Genomic DNA, 19,265 nt, shown 5'->3' with positions numbered 1-19,265 from the left:
CAAACATTGATTCTTGACTTTATCCAAGCTATCCAGGGGACCTAATGGACCTGTGGCTCAAAGCTCAAATGGTCCGTGAATAGCTGACTAAACTCTTTAGCCATGAGATCCACCATCCGTTAACTGTCAGGCATTCCACTAAAAACCAACAACTGAACTCTTTTTACCACAGATATGTTTATGTGTCCATCGGAGATAACCAATCATGAGTACGATGATCCTTAACAGATGCTCGTAAGAATAGTTGGGCTAAATTATCGTTTTGTCCCTGTAGTTACATCTCACTCCTTAAGTACCACTGATTTCTCTAGTGAACAATACAACATAGTCAACTATGTGTGAACACCTCTCGGGCCAAGAAAAGGTGTGTAGCGTCACATCGTTCAAGCCCTGGAATCAACCCATAAGGGAGCTATCTATCTACTTACCTTTGCATCGGGGAAGGAGTGAATTCCATCTTGTGTAGCTGAGTTCCCAACTCCCAAATCAGACGAATCCCCAAAATGCTAGGTTTAAATCGGCGACCTAGCCACTCGCACCCATACAAATCCAAGGACCACCCTCAATGGTAGGAGTTCCCAACTCACTCAGGATTGAGGTCATGTTACTTATGGTCATCCTAGTGAATTGAAGTCTCTGTCATGAACAGTGTTATATAACGAGAAGTTAACACTTCGTGGTCAGGTCTTATACAAACTCTTTGTATAAGATGCCCCCGCTCGCATGTCTCCAACACGAATGATCAGGATCAGACAATTTGTGATAAGTCACAACACTTGTGACCATTTCACGAAATCGGGCCGCAGCCGTAGCGTTACCAGGATAAGGTTTCCCTCCTATATCCATCTACTATAGACCATGTTGGTTATCACTCAAGACATGATCCACTTTTATGTCACCACATACATACTTGAGTTACATATAGATAACCAGAGATTCTAAGTTTATTGGTTTGTGGTAAAGCAAATAAAATATGCAAATGAGCAAAATACAATATATGAATTAAATATCATATATTATACAATACAAACGTTCGTACAACATGTTTACAAACTACAGGACACGAGACTTTAGGGCATCAACCTCAATAATTCTGGAGACTTTAGGCTCATAGAGAGACTAAACAATTGTAAAGTGTCACTATACGATAGTTCACTCAGCTGGTCATAGCTAAACGATCGTCGTGCATTGTCTATATGACGAGAATCTTGATCGCAAAGGATTGTCATTTGATTTGTATGAGTGAGAGTGGTCAGTTCGCTAACTCAATAAGCCTACCATTTTGGGGACAAGACGGAGTAGAGAGCTGGGAACATAATAATGCAAGATGAAATTCATTCATTCTCGTCTTCAGGGTAAGTAGATGAGTTTTCTCTTAAGTGGTGTCTTTGGGGCTTGAACAAAGGGCCCTACCCTCAATTGCTCGAGAGGGATTTCTGTTAATTGGTTGGACCATAAATAGGTTGTTCATCAGAGGAGCACCGTTATTTAAGGAATCAGAGGTAACCCAAAGGGTAAAATGGTAATTTGACCTAGTTAGAGTTACGAACGCTCGTGAAAGACTAACTTGTTGTTATTGGTCTATATCTTGGGATACAAAAGTATATGTGTAATGAGAAGTGTGCAGTTGTGGGTCTTTAGTGGAGTGTAACCACAGTTAACGAATATTGATTAACTTGGTTAATGAGTTTAGCCAACTAATCTTATATTGTTGGAGCTTTTGATCTACAAATCTACTAGGTCCCCTTGTTAGTTCATTAAAAGAGAAATTATTTGAATTGTTCAAATCAATTTGAGAAAATTTTATATTAATATGATTAATATGTAATTGATTGTGGATATGATCTATAATTCAAATTAGGTTGGAAAGAAACATTTGAATGGGATTGAAATAATTAATTTAAGTGAATTAGATTTACAAGGAATTAATTAATAAATAGAAAGGTGTTGCACAAAGACATACGACATTTATGATAATTAAATATATATATACATTAAATTGGATTTAATGTATACATTGTTATTTAATTAATGTGTTAATTAAATAAATATTATTTAATTAATTGTGCACAAGGGAAAATTGGAAAAAGATTTGGAGAAGGGGTTGACTCTTCTCTATATAAGTCTTCCTTATGACCCTTTTGGAGTAAGTATTCATTGTACAATTTTTTTCCCGAAGCCACAAAAAGAAATCCTCTCTACTCTCCCAAAGGTTTTTCCTCCTCACCCTCTTCCAAGAGTTGGATACCACATATCCTTCTATTGGAATTCTTGAGAATAACAAGGTTATTCTCGTGGTCATGTTCAAGATTGTTCGAGGAGACGTTGTTGTTCAAGATAGTTGGAGGAGTTGTTCATTGGAATATTGAAAGGATTGTTCTAGGAGCTTGAGAATCTACAAAGGTGAGAATGGTTCTTTCCTTTCTCTAAAGCAGACTATTTCACATGTTTATTTTACAAATATTTTGTTTTAGTACATTGATTTTGTTTATGTAAAAATCAATTTACAGGATGCAAGACATTCACACGCTTCTGCTCGAGATTCGAATCTCATCACGACCAACCTCTGGCAACTGCCTTGCCCCCACACTGGCGAAATTTCGACCACCAATTTTGACTTACCTCCAATTGCCACCTTCGGCAACCACCAGCACCCAATCTTGAAAAACATTAATAAAAACACTCTTAGTATATAACAAATTAGAAATTTTTTTATATAAAAACACTTTTAAGAAAGAATTGCAATAGATATATGTTTTTTATTTTAAGGAGTTTTTATCAAAATTGTTTAAATAAAAATGAGTTTTTGAAAAATATCTTTTTCTAAGTCATTTCAATCATGTCATTTTACTACAATTGTATAGGTATATTTATTTAAGATATATGTGTAGAAAAGAAAACCCTAATTTAATTAAATATCATTTTCACTTTTTTCATTGGTCAATTTAACTAGCTCGACGACTTAGAATCATTTTCTAAACGTAAAGATTTATACTGTTTAAAACAACTTAGCAACTAAATAAAAATAAAACTCAAAATTTATGATTTCTTAGTCCTCAAATGTAATTTGATAAAAAAAAAAAAAAAAAAGTATAGTTTTTTCAATAATTGAGTTTAATATTAAAATACTAGTTTATTTCAATTTTAAGTTAGCATATTATGGTAATAAAAAAATCGTTCATTTTCAAATTAGTTAAACTGACCAAAAGTATTTTTTTTTTTAATCTTTATTTACATTTTTTACCTTAGAGTTAGAGAAATGTACTATATAAACGATCTCTAACATTAGAGATGCTTATGTTTTGTAATCTGAATATTCTCTAATAAAATTGTTTTCCATCGGAGACGTAGTTAATATATTGTTACTAAATCATGTAAAAATGTGTGATTCTTTATTATTAATAAAATAATGCTTGCACTCAGAAGAGTCCACAAGTACTCAAGAAACACACAACTGATTTGGATAAGAAAAATGATGTGTGAAAGGCTGCTGCTTGGAAGAGGATATGGTATAGGTTTCAGATTTTGAGAGGGGAGAAAGGTGGTAAAATGGTTATAACTTATAAGGGGTTGGGAATAACATAATGGGATTTCATGTTTGATGCCCATCATCTCTGTTTTGACCTAAAATAACAAATATTTGAAAGCACTTACTATTTAAAGGTCAGTCCCCTCAAGTACTGAGATATCAAATTCAACTCAACCCCATAAATTATTCTAAAACAAGTTGGCACTTTCAAGACCCATACCATTGACTACAATCTTATCATCATTATTATAGATATTTAATTAATATGCAGCACCAACATACACACACTATTGCATATAAGGGCTCACTTTTAATTTGGTGAGGGCAGGTTAGACATGTGAGACAGCCTTACTACTACTCATTACTCACTTCTTCTTTTTTGATAAATAAAATTCCATCATATCTTTGATTGACATTGTTTTGTATTTTGGAGATCTGAGGTTGGGCCCCAAAAATTGACACAATTATATATTCTACTATTCTCTCATGGTTGTTGTTCATCCTCTCCATGAACTTAGTTCACATGATTTTCCTTTTAATTAGTTTCATGGATGGAAAAATTTCAGTACCAATAAAGAAATTGTCTTTTAAGTAATTTATATACAATTCATCAATTACCTAGGGTAAGTTTCCCAAGATGTGGGAATTCAAATTGGATGCTCTAATTAGAGGGTAACAATTAATTTTAGGAAAGTTAGGCTCGAGTTTAGGATGAAGAGACAATATATAAGGAGAGAAACTTCTTCCTAGTGAGTATTTTGGCACTTTGCTCACAATTGAAGCACTAATTACTTCCTTATTTACTTACTTACAAAAGTACATAACACATCTTTTTATAGGTGTCAATAGAAAACTCTAAAAGAATCCTATTTAATGATTTAAGTCTCATTATTTTGTTCTTTGTTTTTTAGAATTAAATTTATGGACATTACCTCCACTTCCAATTTCTTTCATTGTTATCTACTTTTTCACTAGTGGTTTAAAAAACCAAGCCAAATTTTAAAAACTAAAAAAAAAAATAGTTTTCAAAATGTTGTTTTTGTTTTATAAATTTGGCTAAGAATTCAATCATTATACTTAAGAAAAATACAAATTTGTGGATGATATAGACTTAATTTTAAAAAACAAAATCAAAAAAACCAAATTGTTATCCAACGGAAACTTAGGAAATAGTTATCTCTAGAAAATTACAAACACTTTAGGTATTTCTAAAACTGTTGCATATTCCAAAAATCACATTGATAAACTCAAAGAACTAATTGAAAATAACAAAGTGAATTTAAAGCACCCATATGGCATGTAGAATATTTATAGGATTTCTTCAATCCAAATATTGTTCAAACTCTGGAGCAGTTATTTCTTCTGACTATCAAGTTTCATTAAGCTTTTCTCAACCATATTATTTATATCAAATGATCTTCGGATTCCATAGTTTATTTATGTATCTCTCCACTCAAGATCTTCCCACCAACACATCCAATATATTCTGTTTGGACATCTATTTAACCAAAACAAAACAAGGAAAGAAGACAATAAACAGTAACACAAACAACAATAAAGGCAAAGGAACCCTGGAAAGGAAAAAGGTAACAAGTGTAGATATATAGAAGAGCTAGACGTGTTTTGATGAGTGACACTCATATATATATATATATGATATTAATCCCAGAAGAGGGAAAAAAAAAAAAAATCCAAAAAGATCAAAGTTACATGTAGAGTTGTCCTAATCTAAAAAACTAAGATGAAAAGAAAATTTCGTCCCTAGTTTTGAGTGCAGTTTTTTTCATGGTTTGGTCCCTAAATTTGAAAATCTCAGGCTTTTATACCTTGTTACTCTTTTATTTTTAAAGTATTAAGTTTGTTTAATTTGGTCTAGAAGTCTTGAAATTTACTCTTTTAACTTTGATTTTTATTAAATATCCAATTTCAAATAATCTCTAAGTTCCAACATAAACACTTTTGACCATAATTAGTTTCCACTATTTTTTTCATCACTATTATAATTAATTTTTAAAATTTCACTTTAAAATTATTTATAATTAATTAATTGAAAGTTAACACTCAAAGACCAAAGTTAAAAGAGTGTCATTTTGAAGCTTAGTAACTAAATGAAACTATATTTATAAAATTTAGGGATATTGATGAGGGGTGTTAAAGATGTGTCAACCTAATTGAGATGTCTGAGTGCACCTATTGATCCCTCTATCCTCAAGTATGTTGTTAAAAATATAAAATTTAGGGATAAAAAGATATATTTTTTTTTTCCTAAAATAGTTATAAGAAAAAGTAAGAGTCATAATGAAAAATGGGCCAAAACAAGAGAAAGCTAGCAAGACCACAAGGATGGGGATGCGCCCATATTGATATTGGGCGGAGAAGGAAGGAGGTCATCTGTACTAGATGATGATTGTGATGTTGATGTAAATTGGCCCATTTTCAATTGAACCAACTGGGCCTGTGTCATTGCTAGTTGCTGTTGTAGTGCATCTACTTGTCGTTGTAGACACGATATCGTTCCCACGCACCCATATACCGGATCTCGAATTCTCGCGTTTGCCTCGTATACCATCGAACTCACGGCGTCGCTCCGCTGATGTTCTGGCAATTCCTGAATTATGCAACCTGATTATCACTCTTTGATATTAAGAGATGACATTTTGATTACTGTTATGCGTAAATAACAAGTGAATGACTAGAAAAAATAAAAATAATTGATCATACGTTCTCCTTCCTTAAATGTTTGAATTTCAAATTCTCATATCTCCACAAGTATAATTTAAAATTTAAAAAAAAAAAAAAATAGAGTTGTTATGATCTCCATATCCTTCTTGACTTTTAATTTAAAATAAAGAGGGTTAAGACGACATTGTCGGTAGCTGGAGATAGAAAAGTACGACATGACGTTTAAGCCTCCATTCACTGTAGAAATGATTACAACGTCAGCATTACGCCAATAATTAGTGATTAAAAAGTATAATAGATTGGTTAAAGTTTCCCGCCAAAGCTATAGACGAAACATCTCTATCATTCTAACCCCACGCCAAACCAGCAAAATAAATAAATTACATTTTAGTCGAGTGCACACTTGTCCATTTATGTGTGTTTTAACGTATTAAATAAGATTTCCCACACGACCAAAAGTTTGAGAGCAATGTTGTTTTTTTTTCCTAATTCTTCAAAATTTTAAAAAGAAAAAGAAAAAAAAATACTATTTAAAATGGTCATAAAGTACTTTAGCTAAAACAAAATAGATTGAAATTCCACTCTGAAGCATAATGAAGCATCTTTTTTTTTTCTTCTTCTTTATTAAATTTGACATGCTCTCTAATTTGAACACCTGAACAAACCCTTTTCTCTCTTACATGTGAGATGAAGAATAATCTGCAAAAGATAGCCTTCTCTTTCTTTCTAAAAGTAAAGAGAACTGCACTGACAGAAGATTGTTTTAATTATATTAGGTTAAATTACAAATTTAATCAAGTTCATGTTTACTTTAATTCAAATATTTATATCTCATTGATCAATTAATTTTTAAAAAAAATTTAAATTTTTTCGGAGCTATTAGATATAAAATTAAGATCCTAATAGACACAAAATTAAAAATTCCTATAAAACAATATTGAAAGTTCATAGACTAAATTGTACAAATAATCTTAAAGTTCATGGACTAATAACCTTATGATTTAACCTCTTGATTTTCAGTACAAGGCAAGAATGTGGGATTTCATAATTCCTTAGCAATTAATATTAACCCTACAATAAATGATCTCAACCAATTTTATTGGGAAAAATTTTCCAAATCTACAATAACAACATAAATAGTATATATATTACTCCAATCATTGAATTGCGAGGCATTAGAAATTATATAAGACCCAACTACATTCAAAGAAATATATATACTTATAACTGAGATATGACAATGTGAAGAGACAGGAAGTAGATATTATAGTATAGTACTAGACAAAAATTCCTAATTTTTTAAGAGGGTATCAAATATTTATAAGATATATGAATTACATACGTACTAATTAATTTGAGGATGCATATATGCGTAATATGGGGTTGGAAGAGAGAAAATAAAAGAGAATGAACCTGCAACAATTTGCTGACATTACTAGCTCCAAAGACCTTGTGAACACTGGAGAATTTGTGGGGTTGATCGGCAGGGAAATAAGGAGCAAAAACGCAGTCCTGAGCACACCGCCGCCGGAGAAGCTTGCACGCAGCGCACGGCGCTGCCCCACTTCCCTTTTTGCAGCTCCCATTCATCATCATCATCATCTCCGACGATGCCATTTAATTTACATATAGAATACCCAAAATTAAACCCTCTGATCTCTATATTAATTCATATATCTCCAAAATTGAGATATTTCTAATTAACTATATAATAATATATTGTGAACCCAGATGAAGAAGAAGAATCAGAAGAAGAGAATTTTGATTAAATGGAGGGGAGATTAAAAAGGCAATTTAAGAATTGACTAGAGGAGGAAGAATAAAAAAAGTAGGGTTTGGGAACTTGAGGGGAGAAAGAGAGATCAGGTGGCATCAATTAAATAGAGTAGAAGTGATACCAAAATCTTTTTAGGGGGACCCACCATGGAAGAATTCCAAGATTTTTTTTGCCTCTACATTATTGGAATTTTTTTATCATTATTAAGCAAGCAAACCCTTTTTTTTTTTTTTTTTTAATTCAAATTACCCCAATTAATTATTTCATTTTTTTTTTTTTTTTTTTTTTTGAAAAGTAACAAATATAAGCACTTCATTGGTAATCAAGTGAGTACAAAGAAGAGGCTAAAAAAAGGCCTCTGAATTAAGAGAAAAGGGCATAATTACCAGATAATTTTGAGTTTTCACTTTGCAGCTAAAAAGATGATGCCCAACCTGAGAAGATCTTGATTCTTGAACGTATCGTTTGAAAATTCGTTCAATCCAGATAGACTAAAGAATTACTCCCAAAAAAAAATGAAGTTACTTTAGGGTTGTTATAATATTAAATTTTATTTTACACATCAACTTAAGTTTTTGAGTCAATAAATGATTTAAAAATTACTTTTAAAGAACATCTTTCGCCAACATGAGCGTAGCTCAACTGGCGTAGTACTAGGTTCAATTTCCCCATCAAAATAATGATCAAGTGAAGTCTAAACATTAAACAATAAACATTAAGGGTTTAAGAAAACTGTGTTTGGAGTGTAGGTTTTGAAAGTTTGGATTTAAGAAAGTATTTAATCAGCTATTAGATTTAGATTAGTTTAAATTTGTCATTTTATTTTAATATTGTTAAGTTTAAAATAAACCAAAAAAATTATAAGAACATTTTTTTTAAATGACTAAAATCATAATTTTATTTAATCTATTATTTTGATGATTTGATATTTTAATTTTACTAGAATTTGAAATAAAAGTTCATAGACTTTTGTCATTTTAACTAATTTGAAAATGATCAATTTTTTTTACCATAATACGCTAACTTTAAATTAAAATAAACTAGTATTTTAATATTAGATTCAATTATTGAAAGATTATATATATATATATAATCATATTTGAGGAATAAAAAATTATAAATTTTGAGTTTTAGTTTTTATTTAGTCGCTAAGTTGTTTTAAACATTTTAAACTTTTACGTTTAGAAAATGATTCTAAGTCATCGAGCTAGTTAAATTGACCAACGAAAAAATGAAAATGTTATTAAATTAAATTAGGGCTTTCTACACATCTAATCTAAATAAATATACCTATACAAAATTGCAGTCTAATAGCATGTTTGGAATGACTTAGAAAAAAATATCTTTCAAAATTTTATTTTTATTTAAATATTTTTTATAAAAACTCATTAAAACAAAAAACATAAAAGTATTGCAATTGTATAAAGTGTTTTTATATACAAATTTGTCTAGTTTGTTATATACTAAGAGTTTTTTTTATTAATGTTTTTCATGGTTGGTGGCGGTCGTCGGAGATGGCAGTCGTAGGTTGGCCGACAGAGTTGGTGACTAGAATTTCACGAGGGGGGGAGAAGGGGGTTACAAAAGGTTGTCGATGGTGGTCAGAGGTGGCCGATAGCAGCCAAAGGTTGGTCGACGATGGTTGTCGAGGTGGCAGTCGGAATTGGCCGACGGGTGGCAACCGAAGTTACCGATGATGGTCGTCGAAGGTGGTGTCTAGAGGTTGACCAACGTATTTCCTAGATTAAATTAGAAAAAAAAAAAAAAGGTAATCCATGGGTTTACACTAATCAAACCCATGGAAAAAGATGTAGGAAGCTAGACTTCCTAAATCCATGCCCTAAATAAGGGTTGGACTTAGGATGTCTAACCCATCCAATCCCAACTCTTGAAACAAACACCCCTAAATTATTCATGAGACTACATCATCCAAATGCAAATATTATATACTACAAGACCATCAATTGAATCGGAATCATGTGAATGCAAATATTATGTATTCAAAGACCATTAACTAAACTACACAAATACTATTTACTAAAAATCTAAAATCTAAAATCTAGACCAAAATTTAAAAAACTTATTTTCCTTCTTTAACTTCCCATGGTGTCTACTCTGCACAATAGATTCACCTTCACCGAATCCATCCTTCTCTTTTATGCCCTCTCATGTCGCCTACCATACTACAACTCTTTCTTAAAAATACCAATTCTTTTCAAATCTCCAATTCATCTTTCATTCCAATCTTCATAGATTTAGAAATCTCTCAAATTAGTATGCAAAAACATCCTGAACCATTCTGTAAACCCTAATAAAAAAAATACAATACATACCTTAATTTTGAATACATTTTGAGAATGTCAATCCAATAACCAAATGATCAACCAATGGCACTTCTAAAGAAGCCAAAGTTATAGATATGGAGATAAAAAGATATATTTTTTATAATCTATTGTAAATAAGGATAGAATCAATCATAATTTTTTTTAAGAAGGAAAAAAAATAATACACATCATTTGGACAATAAATACGTCAATATCACCGCATAAAAATAAAAGCTTTTAAAAAAACAAAAACAACACAAAACTGTTGATTTGTGTTTAAACCACCCTTAATATTTAAAAGCAAAAAATTAAGTAATCAAATTCCGACAAAATTTACTTGAAAAAAAACCTAAATTTGTGCGGAGATATTTACCCTCCATTGAAGAGTAATATAGAAAAATTAAATATAAGAATGGGATCATTTACACAATACAATGAACCACAAATCTTAAATTTTAAAAGTTGACCATTTATCCTAATGAGGGTCTTCTTTTGGCCATTATGCTCAATTTCGTTTCCTCAATATGTCAGTCTCATTTATTTTTGTGTTTTTCAATTTTGCTGAAAAAGATAAAAAAAGCAATAACAATAATAATAAACGACGAAAAAAATATATTAATAAGAAAGTATTGGTTCACCAATAAATTGATGTGTGTGAAAAAAGAACTGAACACAATTTCAAACCTAAGAACGTAGTCTCTCCACCATGAACATACACCTCACTTTCACTTAAAAAGTTCACATCACAAACTTTTGGGGACTAAAAATTTAATTTACACATGCTGGGGTTTAATTATACCTGAAATGTAGATTTTGTATTTTGTGGATTTGTGATGTTTAATTAATTAGTGCAATGGAAGAAGAATTTTCATTTTTATTTCTTTTGCCTGACATGGTTGACTTTCATTTTGGGTTATAGATAATAACATAATTAACTATATACCTAAGAAAAAAATGAAAAATGACTTAAAGTGTTTAGTTGGGGCCATAATTTGTTGTCACTCCCATGTGATCATTTGTGATAACCCACTTCATCCTATAACCATTTACATATAATAGTTGACATATTCAAAATTTTCAACCATACTTTATATTTGATGTTTTAAGTAGTCATGCTCTCACATGGTAATGACAACACAAATACTCATTGCTAATTATATGGGTAACTTGCATTTGTTGATTAATGAATGTTTTATGGATTTAATTACTTGATTCTTAAGCTACGTATCTAATTAACTTGCCTTATCCTTCAAGTATATATTAATAGAATTAATTAACATCACTTTTCCTGTATGCTTAGTGGGAGTGAGAAGGGGAGCTTTTTCAATATTATATACATCACCATTTCTTATAATACAATTATTATATAATATATAAATGGCAATGCATGAATCAACAAATAAAAATATAGAAATTCAAATATAGAATCATGGACTATATATATTACACAAACATAAATTTGATTAAATAGTGTGTGATTAATGGAGAAAACACGTAGTGATTAATAAAATAAAAATGTGAAGGGTAGTGGGAAATTTTGTTTTGTAATGGGAAAGATATATATAGAAATTTGTGTGATTGTGTTGGCTTCATGATGTCCATCTCATTGATAGTTATATAGGAGGCAAGTTACATCAAATAGAGAAGATGGCCATAATTGTGTTTTCTCCCACCATTTTCCTTCTTATTATTACGTAATTCGTGCATTAATTATTCATTATTTTCTAAAATATCACAACTTTACCACATTTTATAAAGGATCTTCTTTACCCATGCCAGCTTTTATGATTGTCAAAAAAATCATAGTAGAATATATATAGTATTTCTCCTACTTCTATTTATTTATTACTTAAAAAATAATTTAATACAGCCTACCTATATGCACCAATGTGATACATTGTTTCAAGTCTCATACTCATTTAGTTAAATAAGAAATCAACAGCTTCAAAATGACTATTAAATGAAAAATTTTAGACCAATCACAAATTGTCACGTCATTTCTTAAATTAAATGATTAAATTATAAATGATTAAATTTGAGACTAATTATGTATCCCAAATTGAAATTGAAGATACAAGTTGGTAAATCTCAATAATGCCACGTGTTTTATTGTGATTGTTGGATTGAATAAAATAATTTGATCTAATTTGATATTAATATTTGGTTTAAAGTCCCATTAAGCTAAAAAATAGACTTTATTTGGTTCAAGTATGAACTAACATCCAAATCCAATTAGTTGGACCCAAGAACTAGCTTCATGGACCAACCAAGTCCAACCCTACCTAAAAACTCCATAAATAGGAAGTTCTCATTCATTTGAAGGGTTAAAAAATTTGAAAGTCTAGAGAGCTCTCTCAACCATCAAAAGACTCCCTAACTCCTGGAGCTGACTTGAAGGTTAAAGATCGTCGAAGTGCAAAATAATCTTTCAAGACTTTCATTTCAAGAACATCAACTTGTAACGCTTCCTCAAATCAAGTGTACACATTCAACATCGAGAACAAGCTGCACAACCCTTGAGATAAATCCACATAGAGAATAAGCTACAAAACCCTCGAGACAAATCAACATTGAGAAAAAGTTATTGCAAAGCCCTCAAGACAAATTTACTTTTCCAAGAAAAAGCATCAAATGATCCTTTATTGGAGATTGTATTCACAATATTGAAAGTAAAACAAATACAAAGTTTATTTTTAACAAATTAAATTTCTTAAAAAATATCGTCGAACAAAAAGTAACATATCTCATGGGACATTTCTATCTTTCATCTCTTTCTCCCATACAAATCAATATCGCCAACCGATGACATCAAAGGAGTCCTTTAGAAAAATTTTTCTCATAAAGAAGGAGAGAAAAAACTACTACCAAAATACATATACACAAATTACTACCAAAATATTGAATGGTAAAGATTAACAATAGCAAATACAAATAGCATATACACTTCCTCTCTCTCCCGAAAGAAATTTACACTTTTACAACAAAATACATAACATCCTAAATTCTCTCATATTCCCAATATTTAAACTACTATCAACAACTAGGGGTGTATATGAGTTGGGTTGGGTTGGATTGAGGATATTTTTTTAGACCAACTCGAAAATTCGGATTGGTTTGATTGGCAACTCAAATGACCCAAATAAAGTTTCCAACCCAATCCTTAAAATTCGGGTTGGGTTGGGTTGGGTTGTCGGGTTATAATTTTTTTTATTTTTAATGAAAAATATGTAAATTTATATACAACACATGACTAACAACTAAAATCTCATAAAACTAAAATGCTAAATACCAAATATCTATGATATTTATTGTAAACTTTAAACAAAGAGGAATATATATATATATATATATATATACAAAACCCAACCCAATTTTTTTTAGCCAACCTACATCCTAATTCAACCAAGAACAAAACTAACCCAATCCAACCCTTACATTTTGACATTTTGAGTTGGGTAGACCGAGTTGTTTAGGTTGTCGGGTTATTTGAACACCCTTACTCATAGCTACTCAATTAACCATCTCTCCTAACTGACTTGTGAATAATCATCCTTACTATTGGTTGATTCCCCCAACTCCCGAGTAACTATCTTACCATTTCTATTCTTTCGTACATACTGATAGATAACAGGTGGCCTAACATTACCTTCCCCTTCTAAAACTAACTTGTCTTCAAGTTGAAAATCAGTAACCGATTCCCAAGTAACTTCATGTGAGGGTAGTCCTTTCCAAGCAATCAGCACCTCCCCTGCATTGGTGTTTGAATTTTTTTGATAACCATAAATCTTCTTTGGAGTAGTGATCTATTCAGACATATCAGAAAAAACAGGGGCAGGTGGTTGCACAACCTGTCCTTGACCGGCTACCTTCGTCATTTGTGAAACATGGAAAATCGTATAGATGCTAGATTCAAGTGGTAAATGCAATTTATAGGCCAATGGTCCAACTTGAGACAGAATCTTATATGGTCCCAAAAACTTAGTTAATGACTTCTCGTTTTGGTGTTTATGAACAGAGGATTGACGTTAAGGTCGGAGTTTAAGGAACACTCAATCAACCACTTGATATTCGATATCTCGTCTCTTGTGATCTACCCACTTCTTCATTTTCTCTTGAACTGAATGTAAGTGATCTTTCAACACTTGAAGCGCCAAATCTCTGTCTCGAAGTTGTTCATCCAAAAGAGGAGTTAGTAGTGGCGGACTCACCAATCACCATAATAAATAAGTGGAGAAGGGGCAATACCATAAACAGACTGGAATGGAATGATGCACATTGAAATGTGATATGTCGTATTGTACCAGTACTCAGCCCAATGTAACCAATCAATGCACTCCTTAGGTCGCTCTCCATAAAAACAGCACAAATATGATTCAACACATCGATTGACAACCTTGGTTTGACCATCCGTTTGTGGATGATAAATTGTACTATGATGCAATTTAATACCCGCAGCCTGTAAGAGTTCTTGCCAAAATGACTAAAAAAGGCTTTATCTCGCTAAGAAACAATGGACTTTGGAAAATCGTGGAGACGAATCACTTTTTTGACAAAAAAGTCAGAGATAATGCGGGCTGTAAAAGCATGTTTGAGTGGTAAAAAAATGTCTAGATTTACTCAAACGGTCAATCCTACTGTTTGATTGTGAATGCAGTAATTCTGTCACAATGAGTTTGGAACGATCTTGCTTCCGCTCAGATTTTCTCTTTGATAAGAGTTCCTTCAATTGGTATAAAAGTCAGGTTCTGATATTCCAAATTCATTGATGCAAAGAATAGCATTTACTTTCTCAGTGGGTAAAGCATGTCTACATTCTGTTTAAGCGTTAAACGTATGTTTGTGGATGTGGATTAATGGAGTTTTTGGGATGAAGTCTCAGGTTACTTAAATTCTTTTACATTTAAAGTTAATTGTAAGGGCACCTGCGTTTTTGGGCATATTAACTTGCTATCGAATCTGTAAATTCAAAGTGTTTGAGTCTCTGTGAGTCGTTCATGACGAGGCTTCAAGGAAAGGAGTTGATGTTCTTTGAGGATGAAGACGACCAAGTGTTGGTCGGGTCGTGTAAACGATGGGGTAAAGATCGTAGTGTATCGGATACTTGGGAGGAAGTTGACACGTGCTCACTAGACGATCGTGTAGCTCAGCAAGCTTCATTGCTTAGTTCCCGACTACACGATCGCGGAGTAAATGTTTACTAAGCGCTTGTTATGTGATCGTCTAGACGATCGTGCTTCACAGCAACGTCGTCGTCTAAACGATCGTTTAGATTCACATGTTTTGTCTTGTGCGCTAAAGGATCGGCCTCATGCTTCATCGCATAGTTATTGGTACTCGATCATAGCTAAATGATCGTGTATACCCGGTCGCGTTTATTAAACGATGGGAGCTTCGCTCTGGCGGTTCAAGACCCGGTTTGCCTGTGAACCGGTCGATGGAAAATGTAATAGATAGAATTTTTATTTTTGGTTTTGAGGCGATTCATCCCCGCCCATTAATCTTTGTGAATGTATATAGGATATATATTTTTTTTTATATGTCATATAAAATGCCATATAGAAGAAATCTCACCTTAGGTTATGCATTGGTTATGCATCATCTATTTATTGTAAGTGTTATGATTTAGAGAAACATGATTTAAATTACATAAGAGTATGGTCATGCATCATATAATATAAGAGTTATATTTATGCATGCATAAAGCATAGACATGCATCATCTTTATATTATAAGTATTATAGTATAAGGGTGTATGGAAGCATGTTTGCTTGGTTCATTACTTGTATATGAATATTATGTATAGTAATGAACGGACATTGCATGAAGTATGATACATAGGTTAAATTTATAAGTGTTATAAATACCTAGTTATGTGGCAATGTGTATGATTTTAGTTGTTTCTTTTATAAAGATTATAAGGAAATTAGAACTAAAATCTATCAGAAAGACATGCATGCCAACTTAGTTTTGAATCATGATTTTAAAAGTGTTTTAAAACTTGGTGGAGATAGACCTAAGATCACGGTTCTAATGAGATTAGCAACCTAAGCTTTAATTTTTTAATAATTTTAATAGGATTAAATTGACTAATAAAAGGTTAAGTGTAGCAAATCTATCTATAAGGGACCTTTTGTTTAAGGCGGGTTCTTTCTAGGCTGGGGTATTTAAGGTGACGGAAACGGAACACCCCTACCTAGGAACCTACCTAGAAAGGTGAATTAGATAGAGTTGATGTATGCATGCAAATTTGATGACAGTCCATTAAAGAGTTTAATGTGACTACTTGAACTTATTTAATTTCAAAAACAAAATTTGTTTTTGGAAAAATTAAAATCAGTAGCCGGATGGTCTAAGACTATACATAAGAACATCATCAAAGAACACCAATACAAATTTGCATAAATAAGATTGGAAAATCTGATTCATCAAAGCTTGAAAGGTCGAAAGAGTGTTGGTTAGACTGAAAGGCATCACCAAAAATTCATAATGTCCTTCATGAGTGTGAAAATACGTTTTCTCAATGTTGTCATACATACGAAATTTGATGATAGTCGAACTTAAGTTCGATCTTAAAAAAAAAAAAAAAAAGCAAGACTGTGTAGTTCATCAAAGAGTTCTTCAACAACTAGAATAGGAAATTTATCTAGTATCGTAACACTGTTGAGGAAGCGAAAGTGAACACAAAATTTCCATCCGCCATCTTTCTTATTTACTAAAAAAACAAGGCTAGAATAAAGGTTGCAACTCCAGAGGTCAACATATCCTTCACTAATTTCTCCATCTCACTTTTTAGATGATAAGTATATCGGTAAGGTCGTAAATTGATCAGATTGGTCCTTTGTTTCAGATGAATATGATTTCAATACTTTGATGGGGAGGCAATTCCTTAGGCCACAGAATTACATATACAAATTCATCCAATACTATAGGGACAGATTCAGAAAGAGTAGACTTCATCAATACTGTACCATTTAGTCAAGGAAACACCACATTTCATTGCAGACATTCAACTATGAACCCTTGGTCGCTCGAGTCCCAAGACTTGATCAGACGTTTTAAACTTACTTGAGATCGAGAGAGGCTGGGATCTCCTCTTATAATGATCTTTTGGAGCCCAAATCGATGGTTATTCATAAATTGCGCCAATCAACTTTGGTAACCTCTAAGGTGAAAAGCCATTGCAACTCCAAAATAACATCAACTCCTCGCACTCTAAAAGAAGAAAATCCACTACGACCATGAAACCATTCAACTTTAATTCCACCACCTCACAAACACCTTTACCTCTTACTGTAGTTTCGAGACCCATGATAACTCCATAATTGGTAGTATCAAGAATCGTCAATTTCAACTGCCAAACCAACAGCTGACTGATAAAGCTATGTGTCACTCTACAATCATGTTGGTGGAAACAATTATTCCTCGTAACTTCATCATACATGGTTTAATGAGTGTAACCACATAATTAATGGACAATTTAGTGAAACCACCGCATATTGACACTTGATGAGAGGAGGATCAACTTCAGAATTGTCGTCTTCAAAGACCTCAAATTCCTCAGCATTCGCATGCACCACCAAAACGCATAATTCACATTGATCTCGAATTTTACATCGATGGCCGACAAAATATTTTTGTTCACAATGAAAACAAAGGCCTTTCTCTCTCCATGCTTGGAACTTTGCATTAGTTAATCACCGAGATGGTCCTTCACGTTTGTTACTGAGAGTCGAAACACCATGCAAAGTAATGGTTCGAATGGGAAGGGGATGTTTGACAAGCCAGGAGTGTTGGGTTGAGTTGGTATATTTTACCAACTCAATGTTTGATAATTAACTTTAAATGTTGGGGGTTAAGTTGGTTACTTTACCATCTCACCCCAACTCTCCCAATTCACCCTTCGTCCAATATTTTTAATGGTTCTATCCATTGGTCTCCAGTGGCAATTACCGCTACCACACTCCGACGACATACTCCGATGACCACCTTCGGGTGGCCAACTCCAACGACCAACTTCGAGCTCCAACAACCACCTCCAACAACACTCTAGCAACCAATTCCGACAACCACCTTGGCCAAGAAAAATCTGACTTCCACATTCACACGACCAACTTCAACGAAGAACTCTGACTTCCATGAACCACCTCCGATGACAACTTTAGCGAATAACTCCAATGACTACCTTCGCACAAGCAACTTTGTCGACATACTCTACCTACCACCTTCGTATGCCCAACTTCGACGACCATTGATAAAAATAAAATGGTGGGTTTAATTACCCACCATTTTATCACTCTCACTCTCACCTGTTTTTCCACATGTTTTCATTACTCATCCAACTTCCTCAATTACTTTGTCGTTTCTCTCTCTCTCATGCTCTCTTTACATTTACTCCCCTTCTCTCATATTCTCTCTTCTTGCGCCGTCCAGTTCATCTTTCTCATTTTCTCTCTTCTTTCTCTATTTTGCTTGTATGAGTTTTATTTTCTCTTTTCTTTCTCAACTCCTTCTTTCTCTTTTTTTTTTTTTTTTTTTTTCCTTTCTATGGCTATTCTTTTAGATATAATTATTCTTCTTCTATTTCATTTTTTCTTAGATCTAAAAAATATTACATATGACGTCCTATTATTGTTTCACTAAACAAAAGTTCAACGATATATTTTAAACAACTTATCCCTCGATGTTTTCAAATATTAAATAATTCTAATGAAATAGTGGAATTTACAATTATGGCTCAATTTTTTTTTTTAATTTTAAAAAGATAATTTGTACACTGATGCAACATAATAGTAGAAAAAATAGACATCAATATTTCTAAAATCATTTCACTAGTTTTAGAAAAAGGTAAATCTATATTCCACAAATTGGTCAAAAAATACTATCTAATAGTTAGTTTTATGATTTAACTTGTAAGATTTTGGTTTTTTTTAAGATTAACATTTAAGTGTCATCT

The 19,265-nt window shown here is 32.3% G+C and overlaps 1 protein-coding gene across 1 annotated transcript; it reads right to left on the bottom strand.

The window, feature by feature from the left end:
- Positions 1-5,763: 5,763 nt before the first annotated feature.
- LOC120078233 (LOB domain-containing protein 4-like) lies at positions 5,764-8,082 on the bottom strand. Its single transcript, XM_039032455.2, has 2 exons — positions 7,625-8,082; positions 5,764-6,137 (listed from the first exon to the last, which is right to left on the bottom strand). The coding sequence occupies exons 1-2, from the start codon at positions 7,826-7,828 to the stop codon at positions 5,856-5,858; spliced, it is 486 nt and encodes a 161-aa protein (XP_038888383.1). The 5' UTR covers positions 7,829-8,082; the 3' UTR covers positions 5,764-5,855.
- Between the last annotated feature and the right edge of the window lie 11,183 nt (positions 8,083-19,265).

Source organism: Benincasa hispida, chromosome 5 (genome assembly GCF_027475165.1).
Source record: "Benincasa hispida cultivar pf3 chromosome 5, pf3_genome.v1.1, whole genome shotgun sequence".
NCBI lineage: Eukaryota > Viridiplantae > Streptophyta > Magnoliopsida > Cucurbitales > Cucurbitaceae > Benincasa > Benincasa hispida.
Note: the sequence above shows the minus strand (reverse complement) of the source record. Positions and strands in the feature narration are given on the sequence as shown.

What these genes read in the sequence shown, in the direction of transcription:
- LOC120078233 (XM_039032455.2), bottom strand. Translation starts at nt 7,828, where the DNA reads ATGGCATCGTCGGAGATGATGATGATGATGAATGGGAGCTGCAAAAAG. An exon ending in ATGTCAGCAAATTGTTGCAG is followed by an intron (nt 6,138 to 7,624) that starts GTTCATTCTCTT and finishes TGCATAATTCAG; the next exon opens with GAATTGCCAGAACATCAGCG.